Genomic DNA, 27,489 nt, shown 5'->3' on the forward strand with positions numbered 1-27,489 from the left:
TCAGCCAAGTAGTTTTATTTAAGGCAGAGGTGAGGAAAGGCTGTGCCCCTACCCTTTTCCTCCTACCCCTCAGTCCCAGCCTAGGTCCAGAACCTGCTGGAAAGGCTGACAAGGGGCTAACAGGAAGGTGGCAAGGTTATGGACCCTGACCTCAAATCAGCTTCCTCTAAGCTGTATCCACACCCTGAGGATTTAGGGGCCTCTAGATTGCACCTAAGGGAAACACAGCTTTTCTGGTTCTCAGAAGGGAAAGCTGGGGTTGGGGGGTTGGGGAGAGGGGGGAAGGTACTCAGCATCTGCCCTTCCACGAAGACCCTGGAAATCTCTAGAAGAGACCAGCCTTCACAAGGTAAGGGGAGAGCAGCCCCTCAGGAGGGCAGGCGAGGAATGACCGGACAAAGGATGGAAGGTCTTTGCAGTGCAGTCGGGCAGGCCCGGCTGTGCCCTCACACAGGGTACGGGTTGTCCAGGACCGCCACTCCAGCCGCCACACCGCCATCTGCGTGCTCAATGGCTTTGGTTCGAAGCAGATGTCCCACGTGCTTGTTCATCACAAGTGTCTTTCCCTCCCTAGAGAAATGGGGGCAGGAGACACACAACTCCATCACCTGGACTCAGCCCTCAAACCCAAGACCTTCCTTGGTCCCGGCTGAGCAGTACATGGGTGACTGACTACACCTGAGAAAGCGCTTGGATTTCTGAATCAGATTTGGGTTTGCATCCTAGTGTGGATATTATTAGCTCCGCCTTTGAAACAAGTTACTCAGCCTTTCTAAATACCAATTTCCTCAATTTAAAACAGAGATAATACCTCTCACTTTTTAAGATGGTGACAAGGTTTAAAGAAAATCAGAAAAGCATTTAGCATGATGCCAGGCTCACATTTCATCTTCTGTAGCTCTAAATTTCCTTCTCTACCTCTCTCTCAAGATGGCGGTAGGGGGTGGGGAGGAATTGGCAGGCGGAGATGCTCTAAGTGGAATGGTTGGAGGGGAAGATTATAGAGAGGGCAGGCTCTTGTGAGGAGCATGGTAGGATCTGGTATTCCTTCCTTGCTTTGATCTTGGAGTGAGTAGCAGGAAGTGGTAATGAGGGACCAGGAACTGTTCCTTACAAATTCCCCAGTTGTCTTCTTCCTGATTCATTAGTACTCAAGTCCAAGCCCAGGGGCTACTCAGCTTTTCAAAGCCACTGTTTATCCTCTAGCTGGCCCATCCCACCTTTCCCCAGCATCCCAGGTGCCCTGGGACTGGGCCTAAACTTTTCTTCCCTGGGGTCTCCTAGTGCAGGGTTATATTGTTAGCCATCTTGATATCACTTGGAATTTCCTTTACAGTTGCAAAGCACTTGTTATCTGGACTTCATTTGATAGCCTTGTGAGGTAGGCAGATCTTAGGTCCTTGGCCTCATTTACTACATAAGAACACATGTTGCTTGGCTCACCTGACATAGACCCCGAAGATGCCCAGCTCTGAAATGCATTGGATCACTCGGGCAGGGCTGCCGGGTCGTAGTAGACAATTCCTAAAAGGTTCGGGTTCAATCTTCTCCATGAGGATGTAGGAGGCTCTCTCTTCACTGTCCCTCAGCCGCTCCAAGGCTTGTACCATCTCCTCCCCGTATAGGTTGTTACCTGCAATTTCACTAAGCAGTCACCCTGGACCCTCTGCCCACCTTCTCTACCCTGTACTCCCACTTCTAGGGCCATGTGGGCAGGTCAAGAGGGTCAGTTCCTGACAGCAGTTCAGTGAACCCAGGGCAGGCTTGTTCTCCAAGGAGGAAAATGTCACCTTAACAGGAGGGCTCTTACAAAAGTGGACACACCTCCCACCATACCATCCTGCCCTGCTATGACTGTTCCTTCTCAGCCTCCCTGACTGGCTCCTGCCCCTCTTAAATGTTGGGTTTTCCAAGGAATCATTCCTCTACCCTTGTTCTCTCCTCCGTGTATGCACTCTTTTTCAGGGAGATCTCTTCCAAGGCTTCATCTATAGCCTATAACTTGTTAACTCCCAAATCTTTAGCTAAAGCTCCATGCTCTAAACATCACAGATATCCCAGAGGCTACCAAATCCAACTCAGCATGTCTGAACAGAACTCATTACTTCTGCCTGGGTCTGCTCCTCCTGGGCCATCCTGCACCCAGTCAAGTGAAAGGCATTCCCGAGTCACCGACCTCCCTGTCCATTACCTGTCACTGACTCAGACGTGTCTCTTCAGTCTGTACTCCACACTATCACAAGCTCTGGCCCAGCCTTCTGAATTGCTCTTCTGGACAACTATACCAGCCTCCTCTACGGTCCCTCCACCACCAATGTCTCCCCGTGTACTCTCCCATGGCTGAAACATGGATCCACCATGTGTCCCTCCCTCCTTTAAACTTGCTAATGGCTTCCCACCACCCATAGGATAAAGCCCAATTTCCTATGTATATTCAACATCCTTTATAATCAGGTCCCAAGCCATCTTTTCCAAACCAAATCATTCCCTCTCCTACCTCCCACGCTGTGCTCCAGCCTCAGCAGTTAACTTATTAACCTCCAAACGTACCACACTTCCATGGACCAGTGGAAGCCTATGCCTGAGGTTGCTCCTTCTGTATGGAATGCTCTTCCCCCTTTTCTACCTGTGAAATGCCTACCCAACCATTAAGGCCAAGATAAAAAAAAAAAAAATCCATCTCTGGATCCATGAGGCAGATATGATCCCTGCCCTCAAAGAGTTCAAACCAGGCAGGAAGGTATCCAGCCTCCTGATATGCCCCCTCTTGCACTCCCACAGGCAGCTCAGACTATACTTGCCCACACCCTCCAGTGCTGGTTAATCACATTCCATGGTGCTTGGGCGTTTCTGTAGTGTAGAGGTCATCACGTTTGCCTCACACATTCTCTTGTGCTCCACAGCACGTGATCACAGGGTCTCCCGTGACACTGTCCAAGGTGGGCACCTGGGTCAGTTCCTCTCGTGTCCCCTGGAGCCTGGAACTGTGCCCACAGCAAGTGCAGGTCAGCACTGGTTACCTCCTGCAACCCCCTTCACTGAGCAGCCCTGCGAAGGGGGCACCACCTACCTCCACCCTCTCTCTGAGGCTTTAGCACGAAGCAGCTAGGGGCAGCAATGGCCTTGGTGATAGCCTGGTCCCCTTCTTCACCCTGGTAGGAGGCAAGAGAGTAGTCACTAGCATCTTAGGCCGAAGAGCACAGAGCCAAGGTCCTGCTGGTTGTGCAGAGCAGCATTAGAGGAAGAGCAGGAAGAGAAAGGGCCATAAAGTAGGCTGGATGCTACTATTTGGACAAGACAACCCCAGTGGACCCCCTGTAGCAGGGAGTACCAGCTTTCTCTGGCAACTGTTCAGGAGTAGCCCAAGGCCTGAAACGCAGGTACAGATACTCCTCAGTTCTTGCTGTCTACCTCAGCCCCATTCCCTGGTTAGCATCCCCATTGCCATCTTTGCTGAGGGAGCTTACAATGGATTCCAGCCTCACTTTCCAGGGTTCCAGGGGACCTCAGAGCATCACTAACTCAAGTCCAGCCCAGTGCCAGCTCCAGCCTCCCCAACACATTGGGCTCTGGGTCCCCAATACTGAGGAAGACTGAGCTGGGAGAAGTGGGCTGTCCACGCACCAGGTCTAGTGAGTAGAGGCCAGCAAAAGTGGCGCGGAGGCGGGCCACAGCCTCGGGCTGCCCGGGGAGCAAGGACTCCAGCATGCCCGCTCTGCTCAGCTCCTGCTGCACCTTCTTGGTCCCGGCCAGCTGGGTGGCAATGTCCGGGCACTTGACAGCACATGACCTCTCCAGGAGCAGGCGTGCTTCCCAGTTCTGTGGAGTGAAGAAACCAAATGGAATTCTACTTTGACTTTGCTGACCTTTAATGAGCACCCATCAGGTGCCAGGTATCCTCACATGCATCACCTCCCAGGGCCCTTGTAACACACTTGTGAGGCAGGTGTGGCCTCCTCCTAACATGCAGGATTCTTACCCTTGGGGAGCTCACAGCCTAGCACGATGACACGACTGTAACTAAAAGGGGAAATGACAAAAGGTAAAAGGGTGAACAGTGGATGAGGAGGTTTGAAAGGGGAAGGAGACACTTGTTTATGAGCTCAGATTCCTATTGTACATCAAATAAAATACAAACTGCTGTTCTTCTCCTGTAAGGGGATCCTGTAAGGATATACTTCTTGTCTCCTTCTCAACTTCATTCCAGGCCATCCCTTCACCCCATTCCCACCTTCCAGCCACACAGGTCTACCAGTTCTCAGACACAAATGTCATGTCTACCTCAGGGCCTGCATTTGCTGCATTTCCCTCCGCCTGGGATTCTTGTCATTTGGGCTTTTCTAATGGATGGTTGGATCCTTTTCATCCTTAAGTCTTGGCTCAAAGTCACCTTCTCAAAGCACCCTATTTAATGTCATTTCTCCATAATTCTCTATTGTTTCCCCCAGCCAGGAAAAAACAACAACAACAACAACAACTTTTTCTTTTTTTTTTTACAACAACTTTTTCTACTTTTGTTTACTTTCTGATGACCATCCCCCTGAGCACACTGTGAGCTCCACAAGAACTGGACTCTTGTCTGGCTCTCATTTCCTGTTGTATCCCCAGTGTTTAACACAATGCCTAAAGCTTTGCAGGTGCTCAGTAAATATGTTGTTGTTTAATGAGGGGAAATCTGACAGAACAGGGAGAGTGACAGGTGAGACTCAACAGGGATGAGGTACTCAGGTTAACGAAGTAATATGAGCAAAGGTCTTCAGGTGAATAATCGCAGGACGAACAGTCTGGTGGGTCAGGAGTTCAGGGTATGAGAGGCAGGGAAACGTCAGAGGACCATGCCCCACTCCCCCACTCTAGCCTCTCTTCTAGGGCACCAGAGGGACAGTCTGTCCTTGACTCCAGACCACAACAAACTGCCCACAGCAGGATCAGGGCCAAAGCCAAAGGAGCAACACCACCACCCCATGCCGTTCTCACCCCGACACGTGATGTCCTTCCTCTGATGTTCACCTGCAGCACCTCTGCCTGGTCTTCATCAATAACCGCAGACACCTAACAACTGAGCTACTGTTCCGGGTAGAGCTAAAGGTACCCTGCATGTCGGAGATAAAGCCAGGAAAGCACCCCATTGTGGAAAGGAGGGAAAGCAAAACTCAGAGATGAGCATGGGGGCTTGCTCACCGTCTCCTAGCAAGTCACTAAGCCTAGAGGATTTGTCTCCATGTCTAAACCCAGTCTGAGCTTCTCAGTTCCCTAAAAATGTTCTCCTTGTGCATTAATTTCCTTCCTATTAACTCTAAATAAAGTTTTCTTTGGCCCTTTCCCTCAAGCCCCTTATCCTAGAACCTGGATCCATTTTTCCCAATAGATAGTTTCTCTCTTCTCTAGTCAGCAAGCTCCTACCACTAACCACTTCCTAGAGGAAAGGGCCTTCTATAGAGCTGCCACCTCTGTGGAGCTGCTCCCTGTATAGGCTGGGCCTCAGAGAGGATCTTACACTCAAAGAACTATAGATCTGGAAGGACCTCCCTCAGTTTTCTAGTATAGTCCCCTCAGAAACTGAGCCCAGAAAGACACAGCATCCTGCCCATGGTCACCCAAACGTGGAGTCAAACGCTCAGGATCCCCAGACTACTGCTCATGGTATTTTCTAACTTATTTTCTCCTTTACCTTCTCCCAACTGAAAGAAGGCCTTCCTATTAGCTTCTCCATGCTGTGGATCAGGGGCAGGAGGAAGAGAATGATATGCTAAGAATGACACTGGGCTGAGAGTCAGAAGGCCTGGGAGCTCCCTGTGGGGACCTTAGATAAGCTCCTACAAATCTTAGTTTCTCCATCTATATAATGGGGATAATTATACACCTCCTGCAGTGTAAGGATTAAATGAACCAGTAGATGTGGAATGCAATTTTGAAACTACATGGTAAGATAGTAAGCTAAGGTGATATCATTAGTGTCCTTAGTATGAATGGACAGCAGATAAAAACTTTTGGATGCAGATAAAAGAGAAAAAAGATCTGGCAAGAAGGAACTGGTCACTGGTGCAGTGAAACTGGTTTGCATTGGCTAGTGAGAGCTGATTGTGCCCATCTCTTCCCAATTCTGTTCAGAGATGTTAAGTTGGGTAGCTTTGAAATTGGTCATGATGGGAGTAGTTACAACAGAAATCAGCAAATGCTATAAATAAGGGCGTGCCTCCCCAGAGAGATTATGGTTACATATTTACCAGCATAACCCTAGAAACTAAGGTGAATGGCTGAAGCACTGTGGATTTGCCAGGATTTAGATTCTGGCAGACGGTGTGTGTATTTAGGGAGTGAGAGGTAGCAAAAAGCTTGTGGGAGGAGAGGAAGTTCCGGGAGGAAGAACTGAAGCCAGGGCCCAAGGAAAAACCCAGGTTGTTACGATCCGTGTGTGGAATCTCTGAGGAACAATGGTGGGTCCCAGGAGGCAGAAAGTGGGCTAATGGAAAGCACCAACCTGTAAGCTGTAATGGCCTGGCATGTAGCCATCCCGGAAGTAAACCACAGCAACCTCCTGGCCGTCCCTAGAAGACAGGATAGAGAAAGCTGCTGTGTTAAACGAAAACTGATGTGTTCGATGATTCAGTCTGCTTCAGGCTGCATCAAAACGCCTTTGACTTCTTTGAAAGTCAGCCCATGGGGGTGGCCTGAACAGGGATTCACTGGAAGCATGAAGTAGACACCCACACCATCAGTGCTTCCACTAAAAACTGGAAGGGGAAATGCTCTCCAATAGTTCCAGATCTAGAGTCATTCTAGGAAGGCTGCAGGGAAAAAAAAAGAAGGTGACCAGAATCAAATTAGGTAAACTCTGAAAAAGTGGGCTCAAAATTATTCAGCGGCAGAATCATATTGCTAGCAAAACACACTTGTATTTACACCGCTTAAAGTAGCTGAAACCAGGCTGATGTTTTTTTAAATGGTAGTGGGGTGAGGGTAGGCAGATGCAAAATATGAATCTAGTTTAAGCCACAGACTGTATTTTGGAACTTCTTCCCCTTTTCTTTATTTGATATTGTTTGATATATCTGGAAAGTAAATTAATGACTTTGTTTTGTTAAGATAAAAGCACATTTTGAAAACAGTTAAGTGTGAATTCCCTGGCAGCCCTGTGGCTAGGACTTGGTGTTCTCACTGACAAGGGCCTGGGATTCGATCTCTGGTCAGGGAACTAAAATCATTCCAGCTGCATGGCATGGTCAAAAAAAAAAAAAAAGAAAAGAAAATAGTGGTATTATGAAATGCCAAGAGGTTCTTAATTTTAAGAATCACAAATTTCCAGGTCTAAATATGTAATATTAATACTAAAGTCACCTGGTGGACTTCTCTTGTGGTCTAGTGGTTAAGAATCTGCCTGCCGATGCAGGGAACAGGGTTTCAATCCCTGGTCCAGGAAGATCTTACACACACACCATAGAGCCCATGCTCCACCGTAAGAGAACCCATTGCAGTGAGAAGCCTGAGCGCAGCAATGAATAGCAGCCCCCACTTGCTGCAGTTAGAGAAAGCCTGCGAGCAGAAACAAAAGACCCAGCTCAGCTAACAATAAAATAAATGTCAATCTTTAAAAAATTAAAAATATAAAGTCAAGTCACCTGATGGTGGCCCATAACAGGAAGCATGGAGCCTGGCTTGGAGCACAAATCCAGCCCCCTTGAAGTCTTGCCTATGACCTCAGAGAAGCAACTCCCAGAACCAATCAAAGAATGAGCTGGCTACTCCTCTTCCTCCTTGACCGCCCAACCCAATTGCCCAAGTCCACAGTGACTAATCAAGAAGGGCAAGAAAACTTTGAGAAGCCCAGAGGCATATGAAAAACAAGGTTATCCAGAATGTCGATAGTTCTGATACAACCCTCCAGAAGCAGAACTAGGCTTCTCCAAAACTGCCTGGGATGGTGGGATATTTTCAGTGTTCACCCTAAAATTCAGAGAGAAGGAAGCAAGCCATCACATCTCCCAGAAGAAATGGTCATTTAGGGGAAGAGGGCGGCAGGATGAGTTTCCCAAATCAGCCCTCTACTGGATCCTTGGGAATGCTCCTTGGACACTTACATAAATAGTCTTCGGTCTTGGTCTAGAGACCCTTTTTCAGAGACATCTTCGAACCTTCGTCGGATTACATGGATATTCCTGAGAAAGAAGGGCAAGGGTTAGAGAGACTGCCTTCTCTGCTCTGACTGGCTCTCCGCAACCCAGGGGCCACACATGCAGGTCTCCCCTCCTTTACTTACCTGGCCAGTAGCTCATTCTCTATGGCACGCTGGTCAAATATGTTCCTTTCCTTCTCTTGAGCAATCAGTAGCACCTGAGCACTGGGAAAAGAACACTTGTGGCCCCAGGTGACCCCATCCCACCCCCTTCAGCACTGAGAATGAGAACGCAGCTTCCCTGAAAGAGAAGACATTCTCTCATCTCAGGACTGCCTCAGGCACAGATACCTGAGGCTACACAACACATTATTTCCTGAAAGTAGAAAACATGAAAAAATGGAGATCTCTTTGCTCCTTCGCCAGTAGGCAGATGTAGTAATGTCAATTTTCTGTGTAAATTAAAATTTAGATTTAAAAACATCCCAAAAACCCAAGAGGACTTTTTCTTAGAATTTAACATAATGATTCAAAAATCTTCTGGAAGAGTAAAGAGGTTAAGAGTTGTTGTTTAGTAGCTAAGTCATGTCTGACTCTTTTGTGACCCCATGGGCTATAGCCCACCAGGCTCCTCTGTCCATGGAACTTCAGAAGAATATTTTGTAAGAGAATAATGGGGTTTGGCGCTTAATGACCCTATTATTAGATTGTGAAACATATAATAAAACAAGACCCTATTACTAGATTGTGAAACATATAATAAAACAATGTGTGGTTCTTGAATAAAACACTAAAATAGCTCAGCAGAATCCTATAGAAACTCTGAAGAGCAAATTATGAATAAGGCCTTATTTCCTGGGGCCTCCCAACATTTCTGTGTCGCACATGGGGCCATGTTTGGTCCCACAGTATTAACAGGATCACTGGGGCTTACCTGGCCTCTTCCTTTCTGCTTATCCACATGTTTCTTAAAAGAACAAGAGCTCAAGGACTCAGGGAAATGCTACTGCCAAAGAATCGTCTGTTTGATTACCAATCAAGCTATTTTCAGTTATCAAAGACAGGTCCAGTTCCCAGCCAGACTCTCTTAGAGCCAATGCTTAGCAGTACCAAACTCCATTTTTGCTGTAGCTATACTGCTCTGTGCCCAAGGCTTCTTGCTAAGACTCTTGAAGAGTGGGCAGACTTCGCTTAGGATTCTAAATGTGGATTTCTGACCTACTGTACTTGGCCTCTTGTCTGTCTGTCTCTGCTTCTCTCTTCCTCAGCTAAACCTCTTGGGCTACACTTTGCCTAACTCTTCTCCACTTAGCTAAAACACAGTTCCTGCTATGACCCCTCTTCTAGTCGGCCTGAAATCTCTTGACTTCAGAGCTGATATTAAGCTGAGTCTTGGCTTTGAGTTGGGTGTCTGGAGACAAGCTAAGTACTTTCAGAAGCCATCTTGCCTGGAGAGTCCTGAGGGCCAATGACCTTGCTCTTAACTTTGTAGCCTGATCTGCTCTGCTCATGGGTGGGAATGTGGCAGTTGGCCCAGGCTGGCCCACCTCCAAGAAGAGGCGGAGGAGGGAAGCTGTAGGTTAAAGTGGAACTGCATGCTCTGGTTAATGAAGTCAGCCTGCCCCCTGCCAAACAATTGGACTCAGACTCGGAAAACTCAGATTCTACCTCTTCCTGCCTTTAGTTCTGATAGTCTGCTGGGAGCAGGACTGGGCGAGTGTTCAGCTAAGGAAGGTGAAGTGGCAGGAGCTTGCTGACTGGGAGTGGGCACCCTGACTCCCAGTCCTGCCAGGGACCTAAGGTACACCCTTGGATAAGTCAGTTTCTTCCCTTGGACCCTGATTTCCCCATTTATAAGTAAGAGAGATAAACAGGTCATAGTTGCCAACCTTTATATTAAGAATCATCTCTTCTTATCCCTACTCATTCTAACCACAGACGTTGTATTTTGAAAGTGTTCAAATAAATTTCTAAATTGAAATCACAATTCATTTTCCAGGCTTAATTTTTTAAAATTCTTTTTAAAAAGTATGAGATAATTGACAAAAATTCATCTGCTCTACAAATGCTTGCACCTCAGTTTTTCAGTCTATCCTATGGGACCATTCCTCTTAAAAGAAGAACAGTGTAACAGAGAGATCACAGGTTTCGAGGCAGATAAATATGAATTCTAAACTTACTAGCTGTGTGACTTTGGGTAAGTCATTGCAACCTCTCTGAGCCCTCAGTTTGCTCTTCTGTATAATAAAACTAGAACTCTTTAAATGGTAGTTATTATTACTATTGTTATTATTGAAAGTAATACATAATGACCCTCAATGAGTGTTTTTAAAGCATTTTTCAAATCTATGGTTTCATTTAATTCTCAGTACGATCCTTTTAGGTATTATTATTATTACCTCCACTTTACAAGTGAGGAAACTGATGTTCAAGGAAAAGAACAGACTTTAGCAAAGGTCATATTTGGATCAGCAGAAGTACCTATTTGACTCTCAAAATGAGGGTATCCACTCTTAGCTCAGGGACCCCACACCTCCTAATTACCAGTGCCTAATTCTGAGTACACAAGTCTCTTCTCTCCACAGTATTCACAGCGTGGATAGAGAAATCCCCCACAGCATTTGTTTATCAGCTGTTTCCTAGCTGACCCATCTCTTGGCTTCATTCTTAAAATATAACCTAGCCAAGACTTCCACTTGACAAAACATTTGTCTGATGACTTCCAAATGCTCCGAGTCTGAGGTTTCTTGAGTCTCAGTGAAGCTCAACAAGCCCAGGGAGGCTCTCTTGAAGGCAATAAAGTGATGAAGAATGCAGGTTCTAGAGGGAGATGGACTCATGGCTCTACCGCCAACTTCACCACTTGACCTTGAACAATTCACTTCACGTCTCTAAACCTCAGTTTCCTCATCTTTAAAGTGGAGGAGATGAATAGTATCTACCTCAGAGTGTTTGAGGATTCACTGAGATCCTGTATATGAAATGCTTACTTCGCACAGAGTGTGGTACTAGTGGGTGCTCATTAAGGGTTAACTGATAATGCTATGTTAACATTGCAGTAATTGTTAGTACAGTGGCTGCACATTCATCCAGAAGTCACTTACCTAGCATCTTTACACATCTGGAACACAGGTGAGAAAAAGAAGGAAGCAAAAAATGCCTCTGAACAGTTAAAACAGACACTATAAAATCCCTAAATCAAAGTTTATGCATTTACTCATTAAAGGGGCCCTCAAACATAACAGATCAATTTCTTTCCCAAACTATAACAAATCAAAAAGGAGGTATAAGAATGGGAGTGGAGGATTCTAAATTCAAGCCCAATGACAGCAGTAAGAAGTAAGAGCTCTTACTGGGGAGACAGACAGAAAAACCATGAAGATAATGAATAAGAGCTTAAAGCCTAATAGCTGGGTTATTAGAGCAGGCAAACAGCCTCTCACACCTCTCGCTCTAAGCAGCAGCTTTGCATTACATCAAGATGCAATTAGTGACAGTTATAATGAATGACCTGGAGCCAACAAGAAAAGATTAAAGTATCATCAAAGACTAAATTATATCACCTCTTACTTAAGAAGACCAAAACTCCCAGTAAAATAATTTTGACACGCCAAGGTGTAAGCTTCTATTTCAAGAAGAATTCCCTCATTTCCTAATGATGTCAGGCAAAGAAGTTACTGTATCCACGAATGCTGAATCTAAAGTAAGATTCTGTTGCCACTTCTTTCCCTTACTTGGCTGAGCCGTAGAGCTCCCAGGCTTTGGCAATCCCCATGGCCAGTCCCTTGCTGGGATTATTGGAGAGGATCTTGGCAGCTTCTTTGGTCTTACCCAGGACACTGAGAACATGTCTGTTGAAAGAGAGATGTCTTAGCAATTGGATGGACCTTGAAGACTCTTCAGCTTGTGACTCATAGACACTTACTGGAAGATTACTTTGAGAATCAGCTGAGCACTAAGAAACATCCTACCATGATGCCCTCGGAGGATCCACCTCAGGCTGGAATGTGCTGGGCTGCCCTAAGCCTGGTGGCTGGTGTACACACCAGAGGAGCCCTGAGACCCTGTGTTTCCACTCCACACCAGCCTCCCAGTAAACTGAAGCCCCTTTCCCTGAGCCCCACATGTCGTCCGGAATCCTGCTACAGACTGTGTGGAATCACAGAATCCTAGAGCATTACTACTGACTAGATGTGGATGCTACTAGGGTCCAGCCTTCAAAAGGGAAGCCCCTGTTCCCTCTCTGCCTTAGACTCTGACCTCCTTTCAGGTCTTTCTTACCTCAGGACCCTCACAGATACTGTTCCTTCTGCCTGGAACAGTGACTTACACAAAGAGGGGGCAGGATGAGATGAATCACAAAGTCCCTTCTCTCTCTGACATATCAACACCTAATTACAAGTGGAAACTGTGTTATGAAGTGGAAACACAGGACCCAAGGCCCAGGAGGGCACAGTCAGCATTGGAGATCCCTGCCCCACCTGTGATTGTAGGCTCATCAGGCTGACACCTCACCTGTGTGCCCAGGACTGCCCAAGGGACTCACCGATGCACAGCTGGGGTCCGGGAGGCTAGGCCCCCAAAGCTGGCAGAGATGGTGTTGATCTCAATCTGTTTCAGGGCTGTGGTGCCATCTGGATTGCACTGGAACATGTAGTCTGAGCGATTCAAGCCCAGGAACACAGTCTAGGGGAAAAACTGAAGGCTTAGGACGTTTGCCCAGGGACTGACCCCGAGGGCCTAGCCACAGAGCCAAAAGGTACTGTGAATTGTATGCAGAGATTAGAGGGGCCAGCTGACGCTCCCACACCCAGTGGAATCATTCCTCTGGTCATCCCAGGATTGGCCACTAATGTATAAACTCCATGGGGACCAATGCGAGGCAGATTCCCATGAGCTCAGTGACTAGGCCAAATTTTTCTGGTAAAAAGAGAGAGAGAGAAATGGAAAGGGCAGGTCTCATCTAAGATCGGGGTGAATGGAGAATGGTTACCTGGGCAATGCCTTCTTTTAGGACTTGCTTGTGGATGTCAAAGAGACGAGCAGTAAAGCTATCCCTTTTGATGGTGCTGGAAGAGGAAGCAGGGTATTCTGTGGGCTACATGGGACATTAAGGGCCACGGATTTCCACTATTTCCTGAATCCTCTCTAGGTCTACTGGCCCAAACTTGAATACCCACACCAACCCCATAGAGAACAGTAGTTTAGAACCCAGCTCTAGAGCCAGATGACCTGGGTTCAAATTCCAGTTTTCCCACTCACTACTAGGAAACCTCAGAGTCGCTTCACCTCTATGTTTCAGTTTGGTCATCTGGAAAAGGAAAAGAAATATAAATTTATAACATGGCGCTGTTGCTGTTTAGTCACTAAGTCATATCTGACTTTTATGACCCCATGGACTGTAGCCCCCCAGGGTCCTCTGTCCATGGCATTCTCCAGGTAAGAATACTGGAGTGGGTTGCCATTTCCTTCTCTAGGGAATCTTCCACCCCAGGGATCGAACTCACATCTCCTGCATTGGCAGGTGGATTCTTTACCACTGGCCCACCTGGGAAGCTTAACAGAGTTATAGTGAAGAGTAAATGAGATTTTACATGTATAGAACTGAACATAGGGTGTGGCCCCAAGAATTCAAAACTAGCATACGCCATGACCATTATGTAGTTGGTAAGCTTTCTAGGTGACCTAACATTAACTCTCTATAGCTTCCCCTATATTCTGATATCTCCCAGGACAAGTCCTATCCGCCTCTTGCTTGTCAGCCTCAGATTAGAAGACAGCAGTTATGCCTGGTGCCTCAAAAGATTTTTCTGACTCTAGCTAAACATCCTCATTTTTTTCTTCAATGAGTCCTCATCGGAAGCCTTCCATATCTGAGTCAGATACTCTGGTATGCACTCCCAGAGCACTATGGGCCTTTCCTGCATAGTGCTGCCTACAGTTATAACGCTCCATTTTATTTGTGTGATGGTGAGCGTCGTCTCTCCTGTTTGACATGTCTGTGTTGACTCATGCTCATGGACAAGTGTGCTGCCGTGACATGGGCCACGAGATGGAACCCATCAGTATGGTTTTCTGGAGCCTTAGGAAGAAACACCCACAGGTAAGTACCTTGTTGCCTCTCGAGATTCAGGCATGAATCTCTGCATATCTGCTCAAGCCTGACTCTCAGGCTTACCTTGCTACAGGGTCCCCACTGAGCCTATGAGGCTCAGGCCTGCCCTGAAGTTCCTCCGCTTCCCATCAGCTCTCTCAGGGGGTCTCCCAGCCCCTGGTAAGGAGGAGAGACACCAGCTGGGCTTCTGCCTCTAGCAAAATTGAGACACGTTTACCCTTTTTTGAAGAGATGCTCCCCTTCAACCCCAGGGCCTAGGCTGCTATTCCAGCTGTGATCCTGGCCTTTTCTCCCTTATAAGCTAGGGTTGTGTGTATTTTGGAGGAGAAGGTAGTAACAAAGGCAGGGGTTGCAGAGTTGGGCTACAGGGAAAGTCTCACATGTAACTGCAGCTTTGGGATAAAGGTAAAAAATCAGGCTGCTCATATTTCTCCACAATCCAGAGTCACAGGTACAAAATCTGGGCCTATCCCAAGAAAGACCCAAGGAAAATGTATTGGAGAAGTTTGTATACTCATGATTCAGTGGATTTTTAGCTCCAAGTCAATGGTTTCCAGAGCCTTCCTTGGTAAAGCTCAGCTGCTAAAGAATCTGCTTGCAATGCAGGAAACCCCGGTTCGATCCCTGGGTTGGGATCCAGGGGGAGAAGGGAAAGGCTACCTACTCCAGTATTCTGGCCTGGAGAATTCCATGGACTATTCCATGGGGTTGCAAGGAGTTGGACATGACTGAGTGACTTTCATTTCACTTCACTTTAATGGTTTCCAAACTTCTTAGCATTATGAACCCTTCTCCTATTCACTGTCACACCAAATTGCACATTTTTAAAAGATTTAGTGTTTAACAAAATAAATTTTTGATAAATTAATCAGACATGTAATTATATTTATGTGTGTATATATATGTGTATTCTCTATCTACACACACACACAAATATTTAATTATAATTTCATTCTAAAATAAATATCCATTGCCCCAGGGCCTCAAGGGGAAAAAGAAGTTAAGAGAGAAGAGACAAAGAGGGGTGGGTGGAATGAGCCATTTCAGGGGCCATGTATCCTCATGAACTGGGCGTGGCCTAGTATGCACCCCATCTCATCCAGAATGAGAGACCTGAGGTGACAAGAAAGAGCCACTACTTAAGATGAGTAAAAAATCTGACTTTAAATCCAATAACCCCTTCTGCCCTCTATTTTCTCTAAAACTAGGCTGCATGCATGCGTGCTAAGTTACATCTGACTCTGTGACCCTATGGACTGCAGCCCGCCAGGCTCCTCTGTGCATGGGATTCTCCAGGCAAGAATACTGGACTGGGTAGCCGTGCCCTCCTCCAGGGGATCTTCCCAACCCAGGGATCGAACCGGAGTCTGTTATGGCTACCTGCATTGGCAGGCAGGATCTCTACCACTAGCGCCACCTGGGGAGCCCTGACCTTCTCTAATTCCAAATGGAAATTTAAGTCTTCAAAGCAGGGGGCTGGCCGCAGGTCAGAGAATCACAGAATGTCAGCGTTGGAATGGATCTTAGATTTAGGCCAACCTCCCTTATAGCTCAGTTGGTAAAGAATCTGCCTGCAGCACAGGAGACCCCGGTTCAATTCCTGGGTTGGGAAGATCTGCTGGAGAAGGGATAGGCTATCCACTCCAGTATTCTGGCCTAGAGAATTCCATGGTCCATGGGGTCACGAAGAGTCGGAAATGGCTAAGAAAATTTCACTTCACTTTCCCGTTTTACAGATGAAGAAATTGAGGCCCAGAGAAAGAAAGGGACTTGTTTGAGGCCATATAAGCAAGTGGTAGAGCCAGGGTTAGAAGCCAGCTCTCCTGACTTCTATTAATTTTTCTTTCTCTTGGGGAATACCTGTCCCCCACCACAAAGTCACTTGCTCGGGTAATACCTCATGAGTCCCAGTCTTCCAGCCCCTCAGCTCTAGCATCTCCTGCCCCCCCACACCCTCCTCCGTACCTGGAGAGAGTCTGCTCCAGAAAGACAGCATTTTGGCTGACCGCATCCACCAGGAGGTTGAAGTCCGCCTGCACAGCATAGGCCTGCTCCAGCAGGGCACTCGGGACTGGTGAAGGGAAGAGTGTGAACGGAGCATAGCTCACCACCTGATCAAGGAGAGAGAGTGGGCATGGGTAGAATGCCTGTGAGTATGTTGTCTTCCTGCAAACATAATCCCATGGAAAGTGTCCCCATATTACTGAAAACACACAAACTGCAGAATACTGGTTACCTCTGGGAAGGGAGGGAGAACAGGATGAGGAGTGGGTATTAAGAGAACTTCTAGACTGTTTCAGACCAATCACTTCTGATTTTTTTTAAAATGTAAAAAGATTAAAAATTACAAAGTCTAGACAAATTAGCCAAAAAATCATTGCACATTGACTGTATGCTTAGTACTGTTTTAAATACTTTACATGGATTCATCATTTAACCTTTTGAGAAAGATACTATTATTATTTATACCTACTAAACAGATAAGGGAACTAAGTCTCAGAGAGGTTAAGTAACATGACCAAAATGATACAAGGCTATTAAGTGAAACTGGGATTTGAACCATGATGGTTTCTAAACAGCCACCACACACACACACACACACACACACACACACACACACACACACACACTTCTCCTGGCAGGTTCACATCCAAGCCAGTGCCCTTGCCTTCTGGTTGAGGGAGAGAGAGAGTCCCGCAGGCACCGCTGTAGCAGAAGTGGACTCTGGCCCACAGAGGAGAAGCCAGGGCTGGTTTCCCCCCAGTGTTGGAGATGGTGACCCAGGTTGCCAGATCTAGAATTCATTCAGCTGCATTCTGAGTTCTCTGGACTTTGGCAGAGTCAGGAAACCCAAATACCACCTAGGATACTATTTTTAGAAGGGGATAATACATTCCGAGATTTCCAACAACAAATGATCTAGAACTTGGGAAAGAGGGACTTCCCTGGTGGTCCAGTGGCTAAGACTCCATGCTCCAAATGCAGGAGGCCATGGCTTCAATTCCTGGTCAGGGAACTAGATCCCACATGCTGCAAGTAAGAGTTTGTATGCCACAACTAAGACCTGGCACAACCAATAAATACAAAATTTAAAAAAAAAAAGAACTTGGGAAAGAGAAGATGACTTTGTGACTTATATTATGACTTTGTGTTTATATTATATTATGAAGCATCACTGAGTCTAACCTCTGAGTTAGTATGTTTGTCATTATGGTAGTATAAGTTAATGGTGTTTGGAGTTGCCATTTATAAATTTATTTTAAAAATATTATTATTTTGAATAGATAATACAAATACATAATATAAATTCAAAAGACATAGTGAAAAGCATGTCTCATTCTCACCCTGTCCCCAGTGACCCAGTTCTCCTCCCCATGATACGCTCATGTATTCATGATCATGCGTGCATGCTCAGTCATGTCTGATTCTTTGCCACCCCATGAAAAATTATATACTAGTGTCTCACATACCCTTCTAGACTAATGTGTATGTATACATACATATTTTCTCTTTTTTTAACACACGCAAAAGCATATAATATGTACATTGTTGTGTCCTTTGCTTTATAAATATTTCAGAGACATTTCCAAATACATTCAAATAGAATACTTTCATTATTTTCAGTGGCTGTATAGTATTCAATTTTTGTATATACCATAATTTAGTGAATCTAGCCTTCTAGTATGGAGAAGGCAATGGCACCCCACTCCAGTACTCTTGCCTGGAGAATCCCATGCACAGAGGAGCCTGGTAGGCTGCAGTCCATGGGGTCGTGAAATGTCAGACACGACTGAGCAACTTCACTTTCACTTTCCTGCATTGGAGAAGGAAATGGCAACCCACTCCAGTGTTCTTGCCTGGGGAATCCCAGGGATGGCAGAGCCTGGTGGGCTGCCATCTATGGGGTCTCACAGATTCGGACACAACTGAAGTGTCTTAGCAGCTTAGCAGCAGCCTTCTAGTATGAACATCAGGTGGTTTCCTTCTCTTCCCCTCCATTACAAATAGATGCTTCAATAAACATCCAAGAGTATACATTCTAGAAACACTAGTGAAGGAAATAGAAGATGATTCAAAGAAATGGAAAGATATCCTAGCCTCTTAGATTGGAAGAATTAATATTGTTAAAATGGCCATACTATCCAAAGCAACTAATTCCTATCAGAACAACCATGATATTTTTCACAGAACTAGAACTAATAATCCTAAAATTTATATGGAACCATAAAAGACCCTGAATTGCAAAGCAACCCTGAAAATAAAAGAACAAAGTTAGAGCTATAATTCTCTCAGACTTCAGACTATACTACAAAGCTAGAGTAATCAAAACAGTGTGGTACTGGCAGACAAACAGACATATTGGTCAATGGAACAGAAATAGAGAGCCCAGGAATAAACCCATGCACCTATGATCAGTTAATCTACAGCAAAGGAAGTAGGAATACACAGTGAGTAAAGATGGTGTCTGCAATAAATGGTACTGGGAAAACTGGATAGTTATATGAAAAACAATGAGATTAGACCATTCCCTCAGACCATCTTCAAAAATAAACTCAAAATGGTTTAAAGACCTAAATATAACCCTGAAACCATAAAATTCCTAGATGAAGACTTCCCAGGTGTTGCAGTGGGTAAGAATCTGCCTGCCAACACAGAGGACATGGGTTTGATCCCTGGTCCAGGAAGATTCCACATGCTGCTGAGCAACTAAGCCTGTGTGCCACAACGACTGAAATCTGTGTGCTCTAGGGCCTGCAACAAAGAGTCGCCCCCACTCTCTGAAACTACAGAAAACCATTGTGTACCAGTGAAGGCCCAGCCCAGCCATAAATTTAAAAAATTATTTTTAAAAAAGACAAAAAAACTCCTAGAAGGGAACATAGGTAAAACACTTTTGACATAAGACAAAATGAAAAGACAGGCTACACAAAGGGAGAAAATATTTGTAAATGATATGACTGACAAGGGGTTAATATCTAAAATTTACAAACAGCTCATATAGCTAAATATCAAAAACCAAACAACCAATCAAAAAATGGGCAGAAGACCTGAATAGACATTTCTCCAAAGAAGACATACAGATGGCTAACAAGTACATGAAAAGATGCTCAAGATCACTAATGAGAGAAATGCAAATCAAAACTACAGTGAGATATCACTTCACACCTGTCAGAATGGCTATCATCAAAAAGACTAAAATAACAAATTTTGGAGAAGTTGTGGAGAAAAATGAACCCTCAAACACTTGGTGGGAATGTAAATTGTTTCAGCCAGTATAAAAAGCTGAAAATGGAACTACTGTATGATCAAGCAATTCTACTTCTGGCTATATATCGGATGGGAATTAAAACACCAATTCAAAGAGAATTATAATCCTAAAGCCAGAGGCAGAACTTTTACAGTATCAGTCTGCCTTAGGTGAGAGTCTTTCTCATTCACTTGGGCCTCAAACCAGTTATTAAGTTTGGACCCTCCACCAGGCCCTTAACTAGGTTCTGGGCACAGAGAGACAAAAGAGATGCGGCTTGGTAAAAAAAAAAAAAGATGGTGGCAGCTTTTTAGCCACTAAGGGGAATAATTATAAGGTAAGTGTTAAGTCACAGAAGAGCTTGTCTAACACACTTCTTTGTGTAAAAAAATGGGAAAAAGGAATATATACATATTTTCTTGTTAAGAGTAAGGTTACAAAGAATAAACAAGAATGCTGAAACACGGGTTGCCTTTAGAGCAGGAGAACTGGGTGGTTAGGGAATGTGGAAGGGAGGACTGAACTGTAAACTCGTGCACCTTCTGAGTTTCAAACCATGAAAATGTCTTACCTGGTCACAAAACAAATTCTTTTTAAAGGGATGAGATTTTTTTTGTTTGTTTTGAGATCTGGTTTAGAATAAGCAGTTCTACTTTTATGTATCAACCCTAGAGAAACATTCATACAGGTGCCCAAACAGGCATGTGTGTGACTGTTCCCTGTAGGCCTTTATGTAATCATAAAACATGAGAAATCACCAAAATAGCCATCCATAAAGTTAAACTGTGATCCATTCACACTTGGAATACTATGAATGAAGGGAGTTGGAAAGAGTTCTAAATCAGATTGTTAAATGAAAAACAAACATATACCTCATAGAATAATATACTTGATTCAGCTTGTTTCTTAAAAACTATATATAGTTGACCCGTGAACAACAACGGGTTTGAATTGCACAAGTTCACTGATACATAATTTTTTTCCACAGTAAATATTACAGTACTACATGATCTAAGGTTGGTTGAATCTGTGGATGCTGAACCTCTGATACAGAGGAACCATGTATATGGTGGGCCGACTGTAAGTTACCCGCAGATCTTCAACTGTGCCGAGGGCAGACACTCTAATCCTTGTGTTGTTCAATGGTCAACTGCATTTATTTTTATATGTGCATGCTAAGTCTCCTTAGTTGCGTCCAACTCTTTGTGACACTATTGACTGTCCACGGGATTCTCCAGGCAAGAATACTACAGGGGGTTGCCAGGCTCTCCTCCAGGGGAATCTTCCCAATCCAGGGATCGAACCTGCATCTTCTGTGTCTCCAGGATTGGCAGGCGGGTTCTTTACCACTAGTGCCACCTGGAAAGCCCCTCTTTATATACTTATATATGTATATAAATGCACAGAGAAAAACCTGGAAGGATATACCACAAACCAATTACAGGGATGGTAATATGATTAGGGGAGCTTAAAAAATAAGTTTACTGGACAAGGTGCTTCATGTGAATTATCTTCTAATTCTCTTACCAATTCCATAAGGTAGGCCCCATTATTATCTTTTTTATATTTGAAGAAACTGTAGCTGAGAGAGGCTAAGTAACTTGCCTAAGTCACAGTTTAAGCTCTTTAGACTTAAAGTTGATTACTCAACTTAAAGCATGATGCTTTTTAATATTACAGAGGTAACTTTAGAGATAAATTTTATAGAGATAGAGATAAACTTAAGAGATAAAATTAAGACAAATTAAGACAAGATAAATTTATCTCTTATAGAGATAAATTTAAGCTACTGGAAAAAAAAATAAAGCAAAAGAGATGTGGGCTTTAAGTCCAAAGGAACTGCCTCTAGCCTAGCAGGGGCCTTGTAGGATCTAAGCTGTGTGGTCAATGCTGAGAAGAGGGGTCAGAGGCTTACATGCGAGGAGCTGGGTGCCTGTGAGGTCCTCAGCAACACACCCTCAGCCAGGGCCCGGTCCACAGCCTGCCTTGCTAGCTCCTCCAGCTGCTGTTCATCCTGCAAGAGGCTCCCCCAGCCGGTGGCCATCCCAACCTGCAAGAGAAGGAGAGAGGAGGGCTTAGTGACAGATGGCCTGGGGCCCAGCAACTGGCAGTGTGGTACAGGGAAGAGAACACTGGCTGGCAGCTCTTAACGACTTTCATGAGCGCAAAATGGAAAGTCTGACAAAGCCTTTCCATTGACAGTCTCTCTTTTGAGTCCTAATACAATGACGGCATTATTCTCCCAGTAAGGAAGCGGAGGCTCAGAGAGATGAAGTGACTTGCTCAAGATAATGACTAGCAAAACCTGGACTTGAACCCAGGTCTCTGAACTCCCAGCCCAATGCTTTTCATTGGAGTGAGTGAGTGAAGTCACTCAGTCGTGTCTGACTCTTTGCGACCCCATGGACTGTAGCCTACCAGGCTCCTCCATCCATGGGATTTTCCAGGCAAGAGTACTGGAGTGGGTTGCCATTTCCTTCTCCAGAGGATCTTCCTGACCCAGGGATCGAACCCAGGTCTCCCACATTGTAGGCAGATGCTTTACCAACTGAGCCACAAGGGAAGCCCTACTTTCATTGGAGAGAGAGGCGCTAATGTCATATATGACTGGGACAAGTTCTTTCTCTTCCCAGAACTGCAGGTTCTCTGCCTGTGAAATAAGGGTCTGAACTAGACCATGGTTTCCAAACTGGCTGAATACTCTGCAGAGTATTCTTTGGAAAAGAATACAGATCCTAGGCCCTGCTAGAGATTCTGATTCAAGAGGTCTGAGTGGAGGGAAGAGCTGAAGCTCTCTTTTTCAAATAAATATTCCTGGAATGGGAACCACTGCAACATACTGTTAATTCCCTTTCTAGCTCCAACAACCCATGTAGGCAGGTTTCAAATAAATTATGCAAGAGTGGAGAAAAGGAGCCCTCTGCGGAATACTCTTATATGCAAATAAAGTGAACCCCTCCCTCATACTAACCAGAGGCAAAATCACTAGAAGGAAATGAAGGCATTCCTTGTATGGACATCTATCATCGCAGAACCAAACACAGAGAGAAAACATTTCTGAGAAGTCATATTAGCAGGATAGGAATAACTGAAACCCAAGTTCCCAGTGTAATAGGAGTCCCACTGGCTGCCAGAGACACACCGGGTGAACCAACTCACACTTTGACACTCACTGACTATGCAGCAGGCCCCAGGGGTTTAAGAAGATCTGAAAGAAAAATTGTGGACAGAACACGGCTGCTCAGCTCAGTGGTCACAGGAAGAGAGCTGGAGAATAATCTCCATCATATTCGGCTCCATCCCCCACTCCCCATGACAGAACTGGTGCTAAACAAATCATGAAAGTCTGTGGGCCTCAGCACAATGTATTGAAAGAATGAGCATGTGATTTCAAAAGGGTCCTCCCAGGTGAGACACAGATAAGGGCAGTCCTAGTAGAGAATGAAACTCTGGGGTCAGTCAGATGGGTTTGAAGCCATGATAATTACTTCTTTTATAAATAAGGACACTGTGTCCATTAAATGAAAAATAAAATCTGTGTGCAGTGCCTTAGCAGTGTTTGGAGTTTTATATGTGGGAGCTTCTTTTCTGGCTGTACCCATTTTACAGTGAGAATACTTGTCAGAGGTAACACAGCAGCCTTGTGGCAAAGCCAAGACTAGCACCTGTGAATTTAGAGCAATGGAACCCTCCAGTAGCCCCCATCTCTTCACAGCTCTGAGATTCCAACATCTTTGCCTGCTGTTGGCCTTTTATTTAGCTGGTAAACGCTGACTGGCATTTAATGCCAGGACCCGGACTGAGGATGCAAAGAAAGATAAGACAAAAATAATTACTATGGAAAATACTGATCGGGCCCTTTCTCATTCTACAGTCTCAACCCTTCTTGTGGCTTTGTTTTGCTGATGACATCAAATCTGTAACTTCACTGTAGTGCTTTTCCTGACCTTCATAGGAGAATATCCAACTGCTTACTGACAGTCTCCATAGAACCAGAATAGAATGTATTGTCTGCCCATAAATCTGCTCCTGCTCTTGATGAACCCCACCCAGGCACCCAAAGTGAAAGCCGCTCAGTTGCATTGGGCTCTTTGCGACCCCATGGACTATACAGTTCATGGAATTCTCAGGCCAGAGTAATGGAGTGGGTAGTCCTTCCCCAGGCACCCAAGCCTTGTATATACTTCTTGCCTACACCCTTTCTGCCCAAATCCTGTGGATTCTAAGTATATTGTACTCTGAACTCCTTGATTTCTCTCCACCTCCACTGTTGGCAGCCTAATTCCGAATACCGCCATCTCTCCCCTAAGCACTGAACAGGTTCAGAGTGATTGATGTATCTTCAGGACACACCAGCTTCTCTCCCTGCTTCCAGGCCTTGGCATTTGTTTCTTTGGGACAATCCTCACCCCTCCCGACCAGCGTTCACGACTTAAGTTTCAGAAGCTGTCCCTATTCCCCGCCCGGGGCTTCCTTCTACAGCTCATTAGTTTTCCCTGTTCCGTAAGGAATAGGGGTCTTGATCACTTCTCTAGCTCCAGCGCCTACTACTCAATTCGATGAATGTTAAATGAATGAATGGTGAATGAATGACAAGCTGGAGCCCGATCACCAAAAGCTTTAACGCGCCCGCAAGAAAACCCGGTCGGACTTTAAGCCAAGGGCCAGGTCAATGCTTGCGGGAAGCCGGGGCCAACAACACGGTCTCTTGCCCAGGCTTGCCCTACCTCCTGGGCCCGCTTGCTCTCAGTGGGGGCAAAGTTTGGTTCTAATCGTTTCCCCTTCTGTTGTGTTTAAAGAAAACAAAAACAAAAACCCCCAACAACTCCGGCTCTAGTCTCACCGGCATCGAGTCCCCGACACCAGCCCGATCTGGAGTCAGATCTGGGGAATCTGAAATCAAGAAGCACCAGCCCCACCCCCTCACTGGACACCAGTTTCCAGGTCCCTGCCATGGGTGTGAGCGGCAACATCTCCCGGCCACCGGGGTTCCGATCGCTGACCAGACCCCTCCCTCGTGTCCTTCCTCCCGAAGAAACATGACCCTTGCGGGCCGCCGTTGCTATGCCCCAACCTACTCTTCCGTCGTCCAGCCGCGTTCCTTACTCTGGTCTCCGACGCCTTAACCCGAGCTTCAGGGGGCGGGGCCTCGAGATACCACGCGCTTGCGCAGACCGACCCGGCGGGGCTTAAAGAGCAGGGCGGGGAAGGAGGCTTGTACTTGCGGAGCTGGACGGCGTCTGGGAGGGGACAGTCCGTGCCTGGACCCAGGGGGATGGGACCTTGGGAAGGAGGGGAGTGCAGAGCGCGTAGGGCGTCAGAGCTGGCGATGTCCGATGCAAGATGGGGGAACCCGGTGGCCAAAATGGGACAGTCACTACAGAGGGGACACACAGTTGATGGGGGTAGGAGTGGTCATAGAGGCCAGAGAGAGACAGAGACCCGCGCAGGGTCCCCATAGCACGCTGAAGGCTGAGCCAGTGTTGGAACCCAGGCTTCTGTTTTCTACTTAACTGGGTCCCAGAAAACAACACCCGATTTCTCCAGCCATGGGGCAGCTTCAGGAAAAGCCTTAATGGCAGAAGCAAAGTAGTTTCTCATTTTTCCTGCAGTTTTAAAGTTAGGAACTTTGAGGGTGATCCAGTGCTTCACAAAATGTCCAATATCACTTACACCAGAATCTTCTGCAGTTTTGTGTTTTTTTTTTTAATGCAGATTTTTGATCCCTATCCTTCCTCACCCCTTGGCAGTGCCCCTGTTCCTTCCTTCTGGGTTGTAATAGGTTCTTCTCAGTCTGAAGCACCTGATATTACTTTTAATTAAACTGAATTTATCCGTCTAGGCTCTGGGGAATTAACCATGAGAAAGACAGAGCCCCTCATTATACATCTGATTATTAAAGGTAGATAGGTAAACTCTTTTTTTCTGGGGAAGTAGGGAAGCCTTCCAGGGTCTTGAAGGATGGGTAGGAATATGTAAGCAGTGAAGGAAGTAGGGGTGGAGGTGAGAGGCAGGAATGGGGACAGTGTACCAAACAGCCGGAGCAGAAACAAAAAAGCCGAATAATGAATGTGGCTAGTTTTGTTTTGGAGACAAGGAGGAGTCTGGTGTAGACACTGGGGGATTGGAGCAGCCTCTTAGGAGCTCATTCTTGGAGGAAGCCTTGGATACTAGGTTAAGAAGTTTAGCATTTGTGCAATGAGTTATGTAAAGATATTAAGCAAGAAAGAGATGTGGTGTATAAGATACTGGTGACAGCATGGCTGATGGTTTATAAGCGCAGAGACCAAGGCCAGAGAGAGAGCTCAGAGGGAGCTAAAGTATGAGATAATGAGGCAGGCCTGAGAAGATGGAGAGACGGGGACAGATGAAAGAGATATTTAGAAGAGAGAACTATGACTGATGATAAATCAGTGGCCCAATCCAGAGGACAGGATGGTTCCCACTCCTTAAACATGCTCTATCTATAGGACACACAGCTTTCTAGTTTTGTTGGTGGGAAGGAAGGGAGAGGTGGTCTGCTTGTTGTCACAACAGTGATTCCACTGTTTTGCATGCTTTTGTACCTGAGAGAGAGACTGAAGCAGCAATTACTATAATAAAACCCAGGTGCCAGGAAAAATCCTGTGTTAACAAGGAACAAAGGAATCTATTTCTAGTGCAGCATGAAATTAAAAATAAAAAACCGTGACCCAGCGTTCTCAGTGCAGGTTCTCCTCTTTCAAGTTGGGTGCCGAATGATATATATCAGGTGCCTATTGGTGAGATTTGGAGAGTTTCCCAGACCTCAACACCTCTTTGGTTGAGTTCTCTCACATTGTGGCAGATAAGGTATCTTCATTCCCATTTTGTAGATGTAGCAGCTGAGCCTCAGAAGTTACGTGATTTGTTCAAGAAACCCCAGTTTGTGGTGAGACTGGGAGTGAGGGGCTGTTGGCCATGCATCTTTTCAGCGAGGTTTTGCCTTTCTTGCTCCCTCTGCCCAGATGCTTTTTCCCCTTGTTATTGTTGTTTAGTCGTTAAGTCGTGTCTGACTCTCTGCAACCCCATGGACTGCAGCATGCCAGGCCTCCCTGTCCATCACCAGCTCCTGAAGTTTACTCAGACTCACGTCCGTTGAGTCGGTGATGCCATCCAACCTCTGCTTTTCCCCATAAATCTTGGCATAAGTGAGGACTTTTATCATGTCCATTTTACAGCTGGGGACTTGGAGGCTTGAAGAGATGCCCTGACTTGCCAAAGATCGTGGAGCTTCACACTGTTTGTCACTGTGCCCCTACACATGCACGTTGGGGTGTGCCATGAGCTCAGGCTTCTCAAAGCTGACTTCTGAATCCATTGCAAACTCTGTTCTTAGGGTTTGTGGGAACAGTTGAGTCTGGATGAGGTTAAAAAAGAGAAGAATGGCTACACTGCTGTGTGAATGGAGGCCAGTCTCTTGAATTTGTATGTTGCCTTTTGCCCATAAGGGCCTCTGGCCAAGCCTAGACTGGGCCTCTTGACTGGGACATCTGTGTTGTCCCAAGGTCTGCATTTGTGCACGTGGCTGCTGTCTCTTTTTAGCAATGGCATCACTTTGCCTGGAATTATGAGGCTGTCTCCCTGCCTGGCTGAGGGCCACTGCTTGGCCATTCAGAGTAGAATTCCTCTGTCTTCCAGCCCATAGCACAGGCCTGGCCCAGCAGTGCTGCTCAGGAAATGCCTTGGGAACCAAAGGGAGGACTTCTCCATGTGTTGAGGATTTACTGTGTGCCAGGCCCGTCCCAGACGCTTTATATGTATTATCTCATTTACACGCTGCAGGAGGGAAAAGTCACTGTTCCCATTTTGCTGAGAAGAAACAGACTCAGCTGGGCTTCGCCTTAGGCACACTTGGGATAATTGATGGCATCAGGACTGATGCCAGGGCCTGTGTGCTCATGGTGTGTGATGAATTCTTGAAGCTGTAGGCTGATAAAGGGGAGACACGCTCCTCAGCACCTAGGATCCTCAGAGACTTTCTACTCACAAGCT

The 27,489-nt window shown here is 45.8% G+C and overlaps 1 protein-coding gene across 8 annotated transcripts; it reads right to left on the minus strand.

Annotated features, from left to right (window-relative positions):
* Window positions 1-24,612, minus strand: GSS (glutathione synthetase). 8 transcript variants are annotated; one of them, XM_042230080.2, is made up of 15 exons: window positions 24,320-24,612; window positions 23,142-23,275; window positions 22,636-22,684; window positions 21,392-21,526; window positions 16,194-16,339; window positions 13,107-13,182; window positions 12,660-12,799; window positions 11,848-11,964; window positions 8,258-8,338; window positions 8,079-8,156; window positions 6,482-6,548; window positions 3,625-3,819; window positions 3,071-3,152; window positions 1,444-1,633; window positions 1-570 (listed from the first exon to the last, which is right to left on the minus strand). In XM_042230080.2, the coding sequence occupies exons 4-15, from the start codon at window positions 21,518-21,520 to the stop codon at window positions 447-449; spliced, it is 1,425 nt and encodes a 474-aa protein (XP_042086014.1). In that variant the 5' UTR covers window positions 21,521-21,526; window positions 22,636-22,684; window positions 23,142-23,275; window positions 24,320-24,612; the 3' UTR covers window positions 1-446. The 8 variants fall into 8 exon arrangements, 7 of the variants coding, with proteins under 7 accessions (XP_042086014.1, XP_042086013.1, XP_060253722.1 ...); XM_042230079.2 differs by lacking the exon at window positions 23,142-23,275 and having other exon boundaries at window positions 24,555-24,612; XM_060397739.1 differs by lacking the exon at window positions 22,636-22,684.
* Window positions 24,613-27,489: the final 2,877 nt, after the last annotated feature.

This window comes from Ovis aries, chromosome 13, assembly GCF_016772045.2.
Source record: "Ovis aries strain OAR_USU_Benz2616 breed Rambouillet chromosome 13, ARS-UI_Ramb_v3.0, whole genome shotgun sequence".
Taxonomy (NCBI): Eukaryota; Metazoa; Chordata; class Mammalia; order Artiodactyla; family Bovidae; genus Ovis; species Ovis aries.